Source organism: Vidua chalybeata, chromosome 30, assembly GCF_026979565.1.
Source record: "Vidua chalybeata isolate OUT-0048 chromosome 30, bVidCha1 merged haplotype, whole genome shotgun sequence".
NCBI lineage: Eukaryota > Metazoa > Chordata > Aves > Passeriformes > Viduidae > Vidua > Vidua chalybeata.
Window position 1 is genome coordinate 3,013,068 of NC_071559.1, and position 17,371 is coordinate 3,030,438.

Below are 17,371 nucleotides of genomic sequence, written 5' to 3' on the forward strand. Positions count from 1 at the left end.
GGTCCCAGTCCCCCAAGAAAGACTCGGGAACCCCAGAACAGCACCATGCGCCCCGAGATGGAACCCGCCACACCCAGACTGATCCGAGCACCCCAAGATCGTCCTGGCACCCCAAAACACCCCAGGCAGCTTGGGATGAGCCCTCCCACACACCTCTCCCCCCCCCCCCACCCCGCAGTTATCAACACACCCGAATTTCCAAGGTTTTATTCCAGCAGCAAGCAGAACACCCGGGGGAGGCCCAGACCCCCCAGTTCCCACCCCCCAGTCCGAGAGGGGGCAATGGGGGGGTTGGAGCCCCCCAGGGGAGACTGGCACTGGCACTGGCTCAGGTTGTCAGCAGAGGGTGCCTGGTGTCCTGTCGGGAGCTGGGGTCCCCCAGGGAAGGGGGCCAGGATGGAGGGGGGACACACCAAGGTGGGGGGGGGGCTCAGCAGGTCAGGACATGGGGGACCCCCAGGGGAATGGGGGGACCCCCCAAGAAGGGAATGGGCTCAGCTGGCCTGGACAAGGGGGACCCCCCTCCCAAAAGATCCCCTCAGGACACGGACAGGACCCCCAGGAAAGGGGACTCAGGGGGCTCAGGTGGCCTGGGGGGATCCCCCCAGGCAGGAAAGAGGGGACTTGGGGGGGGCTCAGAATGTCAGGACATGGGGGACCGTCCCTCCCACCTCAGAAGAGGGGGTTCAGCTTGGGAGGATATGGGGGGACACCCTGAGAAGGGAAGGCCCAGGGGGGCTCAGCTGGGCTGGACATCAGGGACCCCCCCAAGACACAGAGTGACCCCCAAGAAAGGGGGAGGGCTCAGCTGAGCTGGACATGGGGAACCCCTCTCAGGAAAGGGGTTTTGCCTGGTCAGGACTTAGCGGGACACCCTGGGATTGCAGGGAACATGGAGGACCCCCCTGGGAAAGGGGGGTTCAGTTTGTGTGGACATGGGGGACACCCCAGAAAGGGGGGCCCAGGGAGGGCTCAGCAGGTCAGGATTTAGGGTCTGCTCAGGAAAGAGAGAGGCTCAGCTCAGCTGGCCAAGCCAAGGAATGGGGGTCCCCCAGGAAAGGGGGTTCAGCTTTCCAGGACGTCGGAGGACTCGGACACAAGTTTCCCGTCACGGGTCTCGATCTTCTTGATGACGATGGCACGGGATTTGAGGGGGGCCGTGCTCTCGGGGGGTGGGGGTGGCACCGAGTACCCTGAGCTGACCACGGCGCCCCCAAACGCCCCCCCAAATCCCCCCCCAAAACCTCCCCCGAACCCACCTGTGGGGAAGAGGGAGCAGCTGTGAGGAGGAGCACATGGGGGGGCACCCAAAATCGGAGGGTTCTGGAGACCCCCCCAAACTCACCCAGGTACCCCGAAGTCTTGCTGTGGATGCTCAGGTTCTGCACAGCAGCCTCGAGCCTGGGGGGGTTGGGGGGGTTCCCCAAACAGGATCAGTGATGGGGGGGGGGATAAAGGACATGGCCTGGGGGGACACCTCGGGGGGAGGCTGTCCCCCAAAACTTTCCCCTAAGCAGGAGCAGTGATGGGGGGGAGGGTATTTAGGGGCATGGCCAAAATGAGGGGGAGGGGGTCCCCCAAACTGAGTGGTTTTGGGAGGAGAGGAATAAGGGACACAGTCAAGTGGGGGGGATTTGGGATGTTCATGGGATATGAGACATGGGACACGGAATATCCGTGGGGTATGGGATACCCACAGGGTATGGGATGTCCGTGGGATATGGAACGTGGGATGCCCATGGAATGCGGGGTCCTTGCAGGATGTGGGACCTGGAGTACGGAATGTTCATGGTATCCAGGATGAAGGGCACGGTAAATGGGATACCCATGGGATATGGGATGGAACATGGGACACTGGGTGTGAGATAATGGATGCCCAGAGGTGACGGGATGTGGGATGCCCGTGGGATGTGGGATCCGGGATTTGGGATCGGGGCTTCCCACCTGCTCTCCTCGCCCTCCAGCAGCTTCCTGTAGGTCGCGATCTCGATGTCCAGGGCCAGCTTGACGTTCATGAGCTCCTGGTATTCCCGGAGCTGCCGGGCCAGGTCCTGCTTGGCCTGGGCCAGGGCCCCCTCCAGCCCTGCCAGCTTGGCCCGGGCGTCCCTCAGTGCCAGCTCCCCGCGCTCCTCGGCCTCGGCCACGGCCACCTCCAGCCCAGAGCGCTGCAGGATGGGACACTGAGCCCAGGATCCCCCCGGACCGGGGTCCCTGGGACCCAAAATCCCCAGTATCCCAATATCCCCCACCCCTCAGTGTCCCCATGTCCCAGTATACCCAGTGTCCCAGTATTCCATGTCCTATCATCCTCTGGGGTCCAGTGTCCCCATGTCCCAGTATTCCTCACTCTCCAGTATCCCTCATATCCCACTATCCCTCACCCCCCTCTTCCCACCAGTATTCCCAGCCCCCCTAAAATCCCCAAGCCATCGCTCTCTCCTCCCGTTTCCCAGATGACATCCCAAGGGATTCTCAGGAATCCAGTGTGGGGGTTCCCAGGGGGTGCTGGGGTATGTGGGGAGGGGGGGGGGACAGGCAGTATGCTTCCAAATTTCCATCCGAGTTGGATCCCAAACCTGATTTTTCAGAGCCTCAATCTCTGCCTGGATCCGCTGGATCCGCCGGTTCAGCTCCTGGATCTGGCTCCGGGTCTGGCGCAGGTCGTCTCCCTGCTTCCCGGCCGCCGTCTTCAGTTCCTCGTACTGGAGACACCAGGCAGGGGTAGGAATGCGGGGCACCCCCCAAACCCACTAGTGCCCCAAAACTGATAGGAAAAAGCTGGGATCTGGCCAAACTTGGAGGGATAGTCCAGGGTGGGATGTGGTAGGTCCAGCTGGGTTTGAGACTGGGATCTTGGAGGGGCTGGAGATGGAAGGACTCCCCTTTTTCACCAACACCCCAAAAATTGGGAGGGAAGAGCTGGGATGTGATGGAGGCAGGAGGGATGCCCTGACAGGGATGTGGTAGCTCCAGTTGGAATTTGGTGGGTCCAGCTGGGTTTGGAACTGGATCTTGGGGGAATGGAGATTGGAGGGACCCCTCTTTTTCCCCAGCACCCCAAAATTTGGGGTGGAAGAGCTTGGATTTGCCTGTATCAAGAAGGATGTTCCAACTGGGATCTGGGGTCTCAGGGGGATGGAGGTGAGGGGACCCCTCTCTTCCCCAGCACACCAAAACCAGGGAGGAAGGAGCTGGAACGTGGCCACGCCAGGAGGGATGCTCCAGCTGGGATGCCGTGGGTCCGGTTTGGAGTCAGAGTCTTGGTGGGATGAGGAGGGGGGAACCTCACTTTTCTACCAGCACCCCAAAAATTCAGAGGAAAGAGCCAGGATGCAGCGATGCTGGGAGGGATGATCCAGCTGGGATACGGCGGCACTCACGGGGATGTGGTGGGTCCGGCTGGGTTTGAATCCGGGGTCCCAGTGGGATGAGGCCCCCCACTTTCCACCAGCGTCCCAAAATGGGGGATGAAAGAGCCTGGGAAGTACTGGCACTGGGATCTGCACCAGGAATGGAGATGGGGGCCCCTCCCTGCCCCACGGCGCCCCGGGACTGGGATGAGCCCACACCAGGGGGAACACCCCAGGCTGGGATGTGGCAGCTCCAGTTGAGTTTCAAGCCAGAATTTCTCCCACACAGCAGCTGCTCCCTCCAGGGCAGGGAGGAAGATGAGGAGGATGAGGAGGAGGAAGAGGGGGAGGAGAAGGAGGAGGAAGGATTTGGAGCAGGGAGGAGGAGGAAGACAAGGAAGTTTCAGGAAGCAGGAAGGAGGAGGAGGATGGGGCAGGGAGGAGGAGGAAGATGCAGCAAGGAGGAAGAGGAAGGTTCAGGGACCAGGGTGGAGGAGGACAAGGAGGAAGAAAGATTGAGGCACAGGGAGGGGGAGGAGGAGGAGGATGGGGCAGGGAGGGAGGAGGATGAAGGCTTGGGAACTAGGACTAGGATTGGGGAGCAAGGAAGAGGATGAAGACTTGAGAAGCAGGGAGGAGGAGGAGGAGAAAAGCTCAGGGCAGGGAGGAGGAGAATTAGGAAGAAGACAGGATGGGGCAGGGAGGAGGATGAAGGCTTGGGGTGTGGAAGAAAAGGAGGAAGTTTTAGGGAGCAGGAAGGAGGAGAAAGTGTCAGGGGAAGGAAGAGGAGGAGGAAGGATTAGGGAGAAGAGGAAGATGAAGGTTTGGGGAGCAGGCGGAGAGGAGGAAGAGGAAAAGGAGGAGGAAGATGAAGATTTGGGCGGCAGCAGGGGTGCTCTCCTGACCTTGACCTGGTAGAGGCCCTCAGCCTCAGCACGGCTGCGGCCAGCGATGTCCTCGTACTGCGCCCGCACGTCCGCCAGCACACCGGCCATGTCCAGCTGGCGGCTGTTGTCCATGGACACCACCACAGCCGTGTCCGACACCTGCGCCCGCAGCTCCTGCAGCTCCTGTACGCACGGGGGGGTGGCTTAGCAGGGGGGCACCCCCCGAATCCAGGCACCCCAAATCCCGGGCACCCCCAAACCTCCTCATAGAGCTGCCGCAGGAAGTTTATCTCGTCCGTGAGGCTCTCCAGGCGCGATTCCAGCTCTACCTTGGACATGTAGGCTTCGTCCACGTCCTGCGGGAACACCCCTGTCACCCCCTGTTCCCAGCACCCCCAGGGACCCCCCCCCAGCAAACCCTTGTTCTTGGGGACTCCTCCCGTGTTGGGGTCCCCCCTCAGTGTCGGGGTTCCCCCACCTTTTTGAGCAGGACAAACTCGTTCTCCTTCTCTGTGCGGTGGTTGATCTCCTCCTCATACCTGGGCAGGGGGACACAAAGGTGGGGGGGAGAGGGGCTCATGGAGAAATGGGCATGGGGGACATGGGCATAGGGGGAATACGGGGATGGGAGCTGGGGGGATGTGGGACATGGGAATGGGGTGACATAGGGACGGGGAGATGGAGACAGTGGGGATGGGGACATAGCGACAGTGGGGACATGGCTCTGTGGGGACATTGGGCAGGGGGAACATGGCTCTGTGGGGACATTGGGCAGGGGGAACATGGCTCTGTGGGGACATTGGGCAGGGAGGGATATGAGGATGGGTGACGTGGGAACATGCGGACACAAGGGGATGGGATGACGTGGGGACAGGGGGACAAAGGGACAAGGCGATGGGAGGATGTGGGGACATAGAGAGGACTCTGACCAGAGATGTCAGGACATGAGGATACAGGGTGACCCAGGGACGTGGTGGGGACGTTGAGGGCCATGGGGACAGGGGCACATGGGGATGAAGGGACACGGGGTTGAGGGCACACAGGATGGGGACACGGGGTATGTGGGGAAACACTCAGGGACACGGACGTGGCCCTTGAATTCCTCCAGGAGGCTGCAGGCATGGCCCGGGCGGCATCAGCAGCCACAGGGGGGCTACGAAGTGGTACTGGGGGGCTGTGGAGGGGTCTGGGGAGACATGGGAGTACCCGGGAGATTTGGGGGACATTCAGGGACACTGACTTGGCCTTGAACTCCTCGACGAGCCCGCGGACGTGGCCGAGCTCTGCGCGCAGCCGCTGCCGTTCCTGCCCGAGCCCCTCCAGCTGCCGCCGCAGGGTCCCTGCGTAGCCCTCGAGGAGCCCCCCCAGGGTGCTGCGGGGGGGGGGCTGTGCCCGCAGGAGCCCCCACTTGGTCTCCAGGAGTTTGTTCTGCTGCTCCAGGAACCGCACCTGCGGACAGGGAACAGCATCCCAAAACCAGACAAAATCACCACAAAAATCACACCTGGGGAAGGGGGGTCAGGAGCACTCCCACACCCCAGAATCACCTTAAAATCACCCCACACCCCCAAATTACCCCAAAATTACCCCCCACACCCCACTTGGGTGAAAGCAGGGTCAGGGGTACTCCCACACCTCAAAAATCACCCCAAAAACACCTCCAACCCCAAATTACACCTGGGGGGAAAGAGGGGAAAGGGAGTCAGAACCCCAAAATGACTCCCAAATCAGCCCCTGGGGAATGGGTTGGGCTGGAGGGGGGCATGGAGTGGAAGGGTGGGGACAGGGGGGAGATTTGGGGTCCTGGGGCAAGCTGGAATCTGTGTGTCCTTGGGGAAGTCAGGAGGGGGTCAGGGTGTCCCCAAGGGGGGTGTCAATGTCTCTGAGGGTCTCAGAAAGTCCCCAAAGGTGCTCAGGAGGTCCCAGCTAATCCAGGAGGTCCCTGAAGGGTACCCATAAAGGCTTTTCAGTGTCCCCAGGGGTCTTAGGAGGTCCCCAAAGGTGCTCAGGATGTCCCAGCTGAGACTCAGGGGGTCCCAGAGAAGGTCTCAATGTCCCCAGGGGTACAGAAAATCCCCAAAAATGTTCAGGAGGTCCCAAGGAGGGTCTCAATGTCCCCAGGTGCCCCAAGATGTCCCAGGTGCCCCAGGAGGTCCCAGAAGCCAGTCCCCAGGGTGGTCCCACCCCTCCTCGGAGTGCCCCCAGCCCCACCTTGTCGATGAAGGCGGCGAATTTATCGTTGAGGCTCTTGATCTGCTCCTTCTCCTCTCGGCGCAGCTCCTGCAGCTCGGGATCCACGGCCACGTCCAGAGGCGCCAGGAGACTCCGGTTGATGGTGACAGCCGTGATGCCCCCGCCCGCCCCCGGGACCCACGAGGGTCCCCCGAGCCCCCCGGAGCCACCACGGAGCCCCCCGTAAGGGCCGAGGGCCGGGGCCGTGCTCATCCTCAGCGCCGGGCCGGCCGTGAAGGAGCGGGACGAGAAGGAACGGCCCGGAACGGCCGAGCTGCTCCGCAGCGGCTGCCGGGGGATGGAGACTGACATCTGAGAGGGGAAAGTGGGAAAAGAGGCTGGAGAGAGCCTGGGAAGTGTTTGGGAGGTGGGAAAGGAGGTCGGCTGGAGGATGAGGAAGCTGGAGAAGATTGGGGAAGTTGGGGAAGGAGATAGGAGGGAGTTTGGAAAAAGGCTGGAAAGTGGATGGAGAGGGTCAGGGAGGGTTGGAAGAGGGCTGGAGAAGGCTGAGGGGGATGAGGAGGCTGCAGGGAGGATGGAGAAGGTTAGAAGGAGGATGAGGATATTGGCGCAAGCTTGGAAGAGGGTTGCAGAACGTCCTCAGCAGACAAGGACGACTGGAGGAGGCTGAGGACGGCTGAAAGAGGCTGAAGAGGCTCAGGAGGATGAGGACGGCTGGAGCAGGTTGGAGAAGGCTGAGGAGGACGAGGCCGAAGGCCGCGCTCGGGGCAGGGAGGCTCCGGCGGCAGCCCCGGCAGGACCGGCCGGACGGGTCGGGGCAGGACGGGCCGGGCCGGGCGGAGCGGCCAGGCGGGTTCCGGGCGCCTTCCCGGTTTGGTTCCCGGGCTGGTTCTCGGGTTTATCCCAGAGCCGGGGGAGGAGAAGCGGGGGGGAGGGACCGGAGCTTTAACCCCTTCAGGACACGGGATTCGCGGGATCACCGGGATCCACCGGCATCAGGACGGGCGGGGACGCGGGGGTGGGCTTACGCCAAAATGCGGGTCCCTGTGCTCCTCGCCCCCTCCCGGAGGAGGAGAGCCACCGAGTGTCCCTAGGGAGTGTCCCCAGCCCTGTCCCCACCGTGTCCCCAGCCCTGTCCCCACCGTGTCCCCACACCTGGGTCTCCCAGTCTGAGTCCCTGACTCTATGTCACCAAGTCACCCGGCCACCCGGTTTGGGCCCCCAACCCCCGACCCCAGTCCGGATGCCCCCAGTTTCAGTCCCCAACCCCTGACCCAAGCCCATGTCCCCAGCTTGTCCCCCAGTCCGGGTCTCCAGACCAATGTCACCACCCTGTGTCCCCCAGTCTGTGTCCTCAGCACCACATCCCCAATCTGCAACCCCAAACTATTCCCCCAGCCCTGTGTCCCCAACCCCTGACCCCCAGTCTTTGTCCCCAGCTCCACATTCCCCAACCCCCAGCCCCTGTCCCCAAATCACAACATGGGACTCCAGCCACATCACTCCAAATCTGGCCCCACACCTGTCCCCAAACCTGTCCCCAGACCTCACCAGGGCCTGTCCCCAGTGCCAAACTCAGCAGCAAAATAATGAAAACATCCCCAAAAAGGCATGGGATGGATGGATGGATGGATGGATGGATGGATGGATGGATGGATGGATGGATGTGAGTTCAGGTGTGTGCAGGTGGGTCTGACAGGTGCCAGTGTGTGCGGTGGTGTCTCCAGCCCAGACTTGCCCGGCACGAGGGCGGCACACGCTGGGCACTGAAAGGGCGGCACCCATGGCCTGGGAGTCGGCAGCCGGCTTTGGGATCCTGCAGTTGAAATCTAGAGCCCCCTCCCTCCCTCCCTTCCTGCAGTCCTTCCCTTCCCTTCCCTTCCCTTCCCTTCCCTTCCCTTCCCTTCCCTTCCCTTCCCTTCCCTTCCCTTCCCTTCCCTTCCCTTCCCTTCCCTTCCCTTCCCTTCCCTTCCCTTCCCTTCCCTTCCCTTCCCTTCCCTTCCCTTCCCTTCCCTTCCCTTCCCTTCCCTTCCCTTCCCTTCCCCATCCAGATTCCACCGGGGGGGCAGGGGGAGAGAGGGGGGTGTCACATAGGTCAGAGCAGGGTCTCGAGGCCTCCCCCAAACCTGCGGTGCCCGGGAGGGGACACGATCTGCTCCCCCCTCCACCCCCCAGAGGCTCCCACCACCTCCAGCTCCCTCCCCAAATCCCGCCCGTCCCGTCTTATCAGGAAGGAATTTCCAGAGATAACCCTCGAAAGGGGGTTGGGGTGGGTCCCGGACCCTGCAGGACACTCCCCCAGGCCCCCAAGACCACCGAGTCCCCCCAAGGAGCAGCGGGGACCCCCTAAGCCCTTGACGGCCCCAGCTGAGCCCCCCCTTGCCATCAGATGGGGACACTGAGGCACGGAGGGACACGGGGGAGCACGGGGGGAACACGGGGTGGCCGTGAGGTGACAGGGGGATGGGGGGCGTTATGGGGATGGGGGACACGGGAGGACACAAGGAGTGGACACTGGGGGGTACTAGGTGACACGGGAGGGACACACCGGGGGGACACCGGGAGGTCACAGGGACATTGGGACCGGGGGACACAGGGGGAAGCGGGAGGGGGACACGGGTGGGACACGTCACCCACCGGGAACGCCCGGAATGTTCCCGATAAGGCCCAGGGTGGGAGCAGCCGCGGCACCCCGGCCCTCCCCCCGCGCCCTTCAGGGGGTCCCAGGGAGTCCCCAAAGAGGGACGAGGCCGCTGGACCCCGGGCAGGACCCCCGGGGACCCTCGGGTCCGGCAGCACCTCGGGGACCCCGCGGGGAAAATGGAGGAAAAAGGGGGCAAAAAGCGGGGGAAGGGGGAAGACAGAAGACAGGGCAGAACAGGATAAAATTGGGCATAAGTAGGGGAAAATGGGGAAAAATTGGGCAGGAATGGGGCAAAACAAAGGGAATGGAAGGGGAAGGAATGGGGTAAAGCAGAGAAAAACGTGGAGGGAAAAGGAAATGGGAGATAAAGGGGAAGGAATGGAGCAAAATGGGCAGAAACCGCAAAAAAAAAAATGGGGGAAAACCAGCAAAATTGGACAGAGATGGGGCAAAATCGAGCAAAAAAAGAGATAAATGGAACATGAACGGGATAAAACAGGGCAAGATCAAGCAAAAAGGGTTAAAGTGAGACAAGAATGGGATAAAATGACAAAATAGGGCAAAAATGAGTAAAATGGGACAGGAATGGGGTAAGACAGCAGAATGGGGCAAAACAGCAAAATGGGAAGATTTTGCATAAATGGAATAAAATGGAGCAAAAAGAGGCAGGAATGGGGGAAATAGGGAAAATGAGAAATGGGCAAAAATGGGACAAAAATGAGATAAAGCAAGGCAGGGATAGCGCAAAGGTGGGCAAAAATGAGTAAATGGGACATGAACAGGGCAAAATGGGAAAATGGACCAAAACAGGGCAGGAACAGGGTAAAACAGGGGTTCTCAGGTCAGGCAGGGGCTGCAGCAGTGCAAAGGTCAGTAGGGTGATGTGGGGCTGGCTATGGGGACACGAAAATATGTGAGGCTGAGCCCGCCCCACATCCCACAGTTCTGGGGCCATCTCCTATTCCTTCAGCCCCCACCCCACAGTGATGGGGTCGATCCCATCCTTCTGAACACACGCCCATCCCTCCAACCCTCACCCTACAAGTTCTGGGGCTGATTCCCTCTGTCCCCCACCCCACAGTTCTGGGTCATACCCCTTTCCACTCACCCCACAGCCCACCAGTTTTGCGGTTGATTCCCTTTCCCCTGTCCTGCGTTCCCCAGTTCTGGGTGAGACTCCAAAACCTCTGCCTCACATCCCATGAGTTTTGGGGCTGATTCTTTTCCCTCACACCCCACTCCCCAAGTTTGGGGCCGTTCCTCACAGGAACAAAGCCCTGGGCCGGCTCCAGCCGCACCTTCCCGGGAGCGAGGCCGTGGGGAGGTGCCGTGGGGCCGCTCCCGGCTATAAATCCCGGCCACAATTCCCGCCCGGAATTCCATCCGTGCGTCCGTCCGTGCGACTCTCGGGCTCCCGCCGTCGTGTCACCGTCCCCATGAGCTTCTCCCGCCGCACCGTCTATTCCAGCTCCGTCCGCTCCGGCGGGATTGGGACCCTCGGGACCGCCGGGATCGCCCCCGGCCGCCGCTTCGCCCCCCTGGGCAGCGCCGCGAGCGTGTACGCGGGGGCGGGGGGCGCGGGGTCCCGCATCTCCGTCACCCGCACCCTGAGCAGCGCCGGGGGCGCCTTCGGGGCCGGTTACGGGGCCGGTTATGGGGCCGGCCTGGGGGGCAGCGTCTTCCTGGGGGGCTCCGGGGCCGTGGCCAACGAGAAGGAGGCGATGCAAGACCTCAACGACCGCCTGGCCACGTACCTGGAGCAGGTGCGGCGACTGGAGCAAGAGAACCGGCGCCTGGAGACCCAAATCCGGGAGTTTATGGCCCAAAAGGGGCCCAGCGCCCACGACTGGAGCCCCCAATGGGAGTTGATAGAGGAGCTACGGGACAAGGTGGGGGCGCGGGGAGGGTTGGGTTAAACATTAACGGGGAGAGGGAGGGAAAGAGCTGAACTTTGTATCTGTGGGAGGTCTGTAAGTGCCTGGGGGGGTGTAGGGGGGCATGGGGGAGGTCTGTAAGTCCCGTGGGTGGGGGGCGTGGGGGGGGGGTTTTCCTCCCCGCGGAGCCGTTTTTGCATGGGGTGAAGGGACGTGACCAAGGGCACCGCGGTGGGGCAGTGTCAAAGGAGCCCCCCCTCCATCACCCCGATTTTTGGGTAAATTAGCCCCCCCCCAGTACCCCCAAAGCTGGTCTCAGAGCCTCCTCAAGGTGTCCGGCACCCTTCCTCCCCCCCCCCCCCCCGACACCTAGGGCCCCCCCGCCCCGCCCCCACCCTGGGTAATCGCAGCTTTTCCGGGGCGAGGCCCTGCAGGGAAGGGGGGCCGGGAAGTTATCCTGCCACGGTGACAGTGACACGTGTCCCTGTGTCCCTGTGTCCCTGCGTCCCTGCGTCCCTGCGTGCGTCCCTGTGTCCCTGTGTCTGCGTGTCCATGTGTCCCTGCGTCCCTGTGTCTGCGTGTCCATGTGTCCCTGTGTCCCTGTGTCTGCGTGTCCATGTGTCCATGTGTCCCTGCGTCCCTGTGTCCCTGCGTCCCTGTGTCCCTGTGTCTGCGTGTCCATGTGTCCCTGTGTCCCTGTGTCCCTGCGTCCCTGTGTCCCTGTGTCTGCGTGTCCATGTGTCCCTGTGTCCCTGTGTCCCTGTGTCCCTGTGTCCCTGTGTCCATGTGTCCCTGTGTCTGCGTGTCCCTGTGTCCCTGTGTCCCTGTGTCCCTGTGTCCCTGCGTCCCTGTGTCCCTGCGTCCCTGTGTCCCTGTGTCCCCCTGTGTCCCTGTGTCCGTGTCCCTGTGTCCCTGTGTCCCTGTGTCCCTGTCCCTGTGTCCCTGTGTCCCTGCGTCCCTGCGTGCGTCCCTGCGTCCCTGTGTCTGCGTGTCCATGTGTCCCACTCACCCGTCCCCCCCATATCCATGTGTTCACCTATATCCGTGTGTCTGTGTGTGTCCACCCATGTCCCCTCATGTCCATGTGTCCCTCCACGTGTCCCTTATCCGTGTATCCCCATGTCCGTGTGTGTCTTCCACATGCCCCCGCCGTGAGGCCCCATATCCCTGAGTCCACTCGTGTCCATGTCCCCCTGTGTCCATCTGTCCCTGCATGTCCCTGTATCTGCGCCCATCCCCGTGCGCCCCCGTATGCACGTGTGCCCTCGTGTCCCCATCCCAGATCCTGGAGAGCACGGTGGAGAACGCACGGACGGTGCTGCAGATCGACAACGCTCGGCTGGCAGCCGACGACTTCCGGGTCAAGTGAGGGCAGGATACTGGGAATACTGGGAATGATGGGAATACTGGGAATAATGGGGGTGGGAACATGGCAGGGATGACATGGGAATGAGGATGGAGTGGGAATGGGGATGGAAAAGGGGATGGGAATATGACAGAAAAGAGGGTGGAGATGGGGTGGGAATAGGAGTGGGAATAGGGATAGGGGTGGAAATGGAGTTGGAAACAAGGTGGGAATGGAGATAGGAATAGTGGTGGGATTGGGTAGGAATGGGGATGAAGATGGAGTGGGCATGAAGGTGAGGATGGGGTGTGAATGGGGATGAGGATGGGGATGGAGATGAGATGGGGATGAAGACAAGGACAAGGATGGAAACAGTGGGGATGGGAATGGGGATAAGGATAGTGAGGGAGATGGAATGGAGACCAGCATGGAAAAAAGAGTGGGAATGGGAATAGGGTGGAAATGGATGGAGATGGGGATGGAGATGGGGACTAGGGGGAGAACAGGTGGCAGTGGAGGTGAGGATGAGGATGGGATGGAGACTGAATGGGGATGGGTGGGAAGGAGGTGGGAATGGGGTGGAGACAGAGATGAGGATGGGGCTGGAGATAGGACAGGGATGTGCACAAGGACAAGGGTGGAAATAGGAGTGGGAATGGAGACCAGATGTGGACAGGGACAGGGATGGGTGAGGATGGAAATCAGGATGAGGACAAGGTCAAAGATGGAAACAGAAGGGGGAATGGAGATGGGAAACTGGACAGGGACAGGGAAAAGGACAGGGATGGGGACAGCTATAGAGAGATGGGATGAGACAGGAATGGGAACATGGATGGAGAGAGCGATGGGACAGGATTAGAGATGAGGATGAGGAATAGGATGAGACAGGAATGGAGATGGGAACAGGGGATGAAAATGGGCATGAAGACAAGGAGAAGGATGAGAATGAAGATGGGGACAGGTACAAAGAGAGGAGGTGACAGAGGAGATGAGACAGGGATATAAGAACATGGATGAAGACATGGGATGAGGTCAGGTGGGGCTGGAGATGGAAATGAGGTGAGGGTGGGACAAGGAGATGGGATGGAATTGAAAATGGAGATGAGGACAAGGATGAGGACGAGGACAGGAAAGGAAATGGAGATGGAAATGAGGATGGGGATGAGAATGAGGATGGATATGAGACTGAGGATGAGAATGATGGGAATGGGATGGGGATGGGACAGGGATGGGGAAAGGGATGTGATGGGGATGGAAATGGGGATGAGGATGATGGGACAGGGATGGGGAGAAGGATATGTTGGGGATGGAAATAGGGCTGAGGATGATGGGGATTGAATGAGGATGAGGAAAAGGCTGTGTTGGGCTGGGGATAGAAATGGGGCTGACGATGGGGGTGGGGGACAAGGATATATCGGGGACGAAAACAGGGCCAAGGACAAGAACAAAGTTATGAACGGGCACAAGGTTGGCTCAGCTCTGTGTCCCATCACGGCTCTGGCCCCGGTCCTGTGGCGTGTCCAGGTTTGAGGCGGAGCTGGCCATCCGGCTGTCGGTGGACAGCGACATCGCCGGGCTGCGCAAGGTCTTGGATGACACCAACATGACACGGCTGCAGCTCGAGGGGGACATCGAGGCCCTGCGCGAGGAGCTGATCCTGCTGCGCAAGGACCATGACCAGGTGGGTCTGGAGGATTTGGGGGGCTCGGGTGGGCTGTGAGACCCCAAACTGACCCACCCTGCCTCCAGGAAGTGCAGGACCTGCGGGCGCAGGTCTCGCAGTCGGCGCTGACGGTGGAGGTGGATGCACCGCGGTCACAGGACTTAGGGAAGGTCCTGGGGGAGCTGCGGGCTCAGTATGACACCCTGGCCCAGAAAAATCTGGAGGACCTGGAGAAGCAGTGGGGGCAGCAGGTAGGGAACCCTAAAAAAGCTCAAATCCCACCCAAAAACAGCCCCACAATGATCCTGGGGAAACTGTGGATCCAGGACAATGGCCTGGTCTTAAAACCCCTGGAGGACCCGGAGAAGAAGAGGGGATGGGAGCTGGGGACCCCAAACCCCCACCAATCCACACCCAAGGGTCCCCATTGACGCTCCATGGGGGGTCACAGGGGGTCCCAAAAAAGGGGAAACCCCTTTTGGGAGCTGTCCCCAGGCTGGCATGGGAGGTCCCCAAAGAAGCCCCACAAAGCAGGGGGGGAGAGGGGTGGCAGACCCAGGGTGGTCCTAGGTGGAGACTTGGGACATTTTCAGGGGGAGTCCTGGGGTGAACTGCTCCAGGAGGTTCCTGGTCCAACCTTGGGGACACTTTTGGGATGGCCTCTGTCCAAGGGGGTCCAAGTTTGGAGCCCCTACTAGGGCACCTCCACAATGCCTGAGGATGGTATCACTCCCCCGCATCCCCTCCAGGACTTGGGCTGTCCGTGGTGGGTGGGACCAAGGCTGCTGCCCCCCAGACCCCTCCTTTCCCTCTCAGATCACGGAGACCACCCTGGAGGTGACGCAGAGCACAAAGGACCTGGACACGGCACGAGGCACCGTCGGGGCCCTGCGTCGCTCACTGCAAACCCTCGAGATCGACCTTGAGGCCCTGCGCAACCAGGTACCCCAAAATTCCCCAAACCCCCCCAAAAAAACTCAAACCCCCCCCCAAATCCTTCAATCCACAGCCTCACCCCCCCATCTCCCCCCCGCAAAAAAACCTAGCTCCCCTTAATCCATGGCTCCAGAGACGCAAAACACTTCCAACCCCCAACCCATAACTCCAGCCCTGCAAAAGCCATTTTTGAGGTCCTGATCCCCCCCCCCCTAAACCCTCCGAATCCCCCAGAACTCAGGGCTGGAGGTTCAGGCCAGGGTGAACCCCCACAAGACTCTGTAATCCTCCCCTGATCCCCCCAGAACACAGGTTTGGGGTCTGCATTGACCAAAGTTCAGAGTGAACCCCCAGATTTTGGGGTGAACCCCCACAAAACCCCTACGTTCCCCCAGAATGAGGGTCTGGAGGCAGCACTGGCTCAGCCTGAGGTTACTGCCCCCCTCCCCCCATTTTCATGGTGCAGATCCTCCAAACCCCCCGTTTTAGGGGTACTGGCTCCCCCAAAACCCCATAATATCCCCGTGAACACCCCAGAACACGGATTTAGAGGGTGCCATGGTCAAGGCTGAGGCTCAGATCAAAGTGAACCCACCCAAAACCCCCTTAATTCCCCAATCCCTCCAGAAAGTGGGTCTGGAGGCAGTGCTGGCTGAGGCTGAAGCTTGGGATGAACCCCTTCAACCCCACTTTTCGGGGTGCTGACCCCCCCCAAAGCCCCCTAATTCCCCGAATCCCCCCAGAACACGGGTCTGGAGGCGGCGCTGGCCGAGGCCGAGGCCCGGGCCGGGGCTCACCTGGCGCAGGTGCAGCTCCAGGTGAGCGCGGCCGAGGCAGAGCTGCGGGACGTGCGGGCGCAGCTCCAGCGGCAGAACGAGCAGCACCGGGAGCTGCTCGGCCTCAAGGACCGGCTCGAGGCCGAGATTGCGACATATCGGCAGCTGCTGGAGGGCGGCGACGGCTTCAGGTTAGCAGGGGGGGACTGGGGAGGGGATCAGGTACGGGTGAGTTCAGGTGGGGGGGAAAGGAATTCAGATACCGCCGGGGTGGAAGTTCAGGTGAGAGGGGAAGTTCAGGAAGGGGGGGGGTTCAGGTGGGTGAGGAAGTCTGGGGGAAGAGTTGAGGTTGGAGGAGGTTCAGGTGAGGGGGAGGAGTTCAGGGGGTTCGGGTGAGAGGGAAGTTCAGGCATGAGAGGGTTCAGGGGGGAGTTTGGTGGAGAGGGAAGGAATTCAGGTACGGGGTGTTAGAAGTTCAGGTGAGGGGGGAATTTGGGGGTGCAGCTCAGATATGGGCAGTTCGGGTGAGAAGGGGAAGGAAACCATGTACAGGGGGTGGAAGTTCAAACTGGGGGGAGTTCAGGTATAGGGGGAGAATGTGGGGCAGGCATTCAGGTACAGGGGTTCAAGTGAGAGGGGGAAGTTCAGGTTTTGGGGAAGGTGAGCACAGAGAGCTCAGGTGAGGAAGTTTGGGGGGTGAGTTCAGGTATAAGGACTCGGCGGTGGGGGAAATTCAGAGAGGGGGAGTTCAGGTGAGGGGGAAATCCAGGTACAGGGGGGTTCAGGTGGGGTGGAAGTTGAGGTGAGGGGGAAATGGAGACAGAGGAGGGGAAGATATGGGCTGGGAAGGGGATGGGAAGGGATAATTCCAGGAATTGAGTGTCCAGGTGCCATCTCTGGCATGGGGAGGAGACACCCAGGGCAGATGAGACCCCCTATGATGAGGTGTCCAGGTCCCACCAGTTACAAGATTTTGGGGACAGCCAGGGGACAGCAGTGACATCCAGGGGGATGATCCCAGGAGATCACATATCCCAGCTCTGTCCTTCAGGATGGCCTGGAGATAGGGACAATGGTGACGTCAGAGGGGATAAACCTCAGGTGTCCAAGTGTCTGGGTCCCACCAGTTACAAGATTTTGGGAACAGCCAGGGGACAGTGGTGACACCCAGAGGGGACAACCTCTGGGGTGTTGGGACACCCCAGCCCATCCCACTGGACATGCCATCTCCATCACCTGTTGGGTGACACCGAGGGGGGACCTATTGGCATGGGGAGGCGACCCCTGGTGCCCCCACCCCTAACCCCCCCTCCCTGCAGCCTGAGGGATGCCCTGGACAAGGAGACCACGGCCACCACGGCAGGGACAGGGACTACCCAGCGCGTGGTCACCGAGACCAGGGAGGTGAAGGTCCGCACGTACTGAGGGGGTCATGGGGGATCCCCAGCCCCCAAAACCCGGGGGGAGGGGTCCCTGAGCCCCTCCAGATCCAAATAAAGTGGTGTTTCCCATGAATGGGAGATAGGATGTGTTGGTGTGTCCTTCCAGGGGGGAAATGGGGGTGGGGATACGGGGCTGAGACTGGGAGGAAACTGAGGCACGGGGTGTGGGGAGCTGTCAGGGAAGGGGTGGATTCCTGTACCCCCTCCTTGTCACCATCCCTACAACGACCCCCGATCCCTCATGCCCCCCCGGGACACCCC

The 17,371-nt window shown here is 61.1% G+C and overlaps 2 protein-coding genes across 2 annotated transcripts; one reads left to right on the forward strand and one right to left on the reverse strand.

Annotated features, from left to right (window-relative positions):
- Positions 1-192: 192 nt before the first annotated feature.
- On the reverse strand, positions 193-10,641 carry KRT8 (keratin 8). Its single transcript, XM_053967331.1, has 10 exons — positions 10,373-10,641; positions 6,449-6,781; positions 5,478-5,686; positions 4,716-4,776; positions 4,498-4,593; positions 4,256-4,420; positions 2,577-2,702; positions 1,945-2,165; positions 1,346-1,401; positions 193-1,259 (listed from the first exon to the last, which is right to left on the reverse strand). The coding sequence occupies exons 2-10, from the start codon at positions 6,779-6,781 to the stop codon at positions 1,066-1,068; spliced, it is 1,461 nt and encodes a 486-aa protein (XP_053823306.1). The 5' UTR covers positions 10,373-10,641; the 3' UTR covers positions 193-1,065.
- Positions 10,511-17,190, forward strand: KRT18 (keratin 18). Its single transcript, XM_053967336.1, has 7 exons — positions 10,511-10,963; positions 12,231-12,313; positions 13,818-13,974; positions 14,043-14,207; positions 14,773-14,898; positions 15,636-15,859; positions 16,988-17,190. The coding sequence occupies exons 1-7, from the start codon at positions 10,511-10,513 to the stop codon at positions 17,091-17,093; spliced, it is 1,314 nt and encodes a 437-aa protein (XP_053823311.1). The 3' UTR covers positions 17,094-17,190.
- Positions 17,191-17,371: the final 181 nt, after the last annotated feature.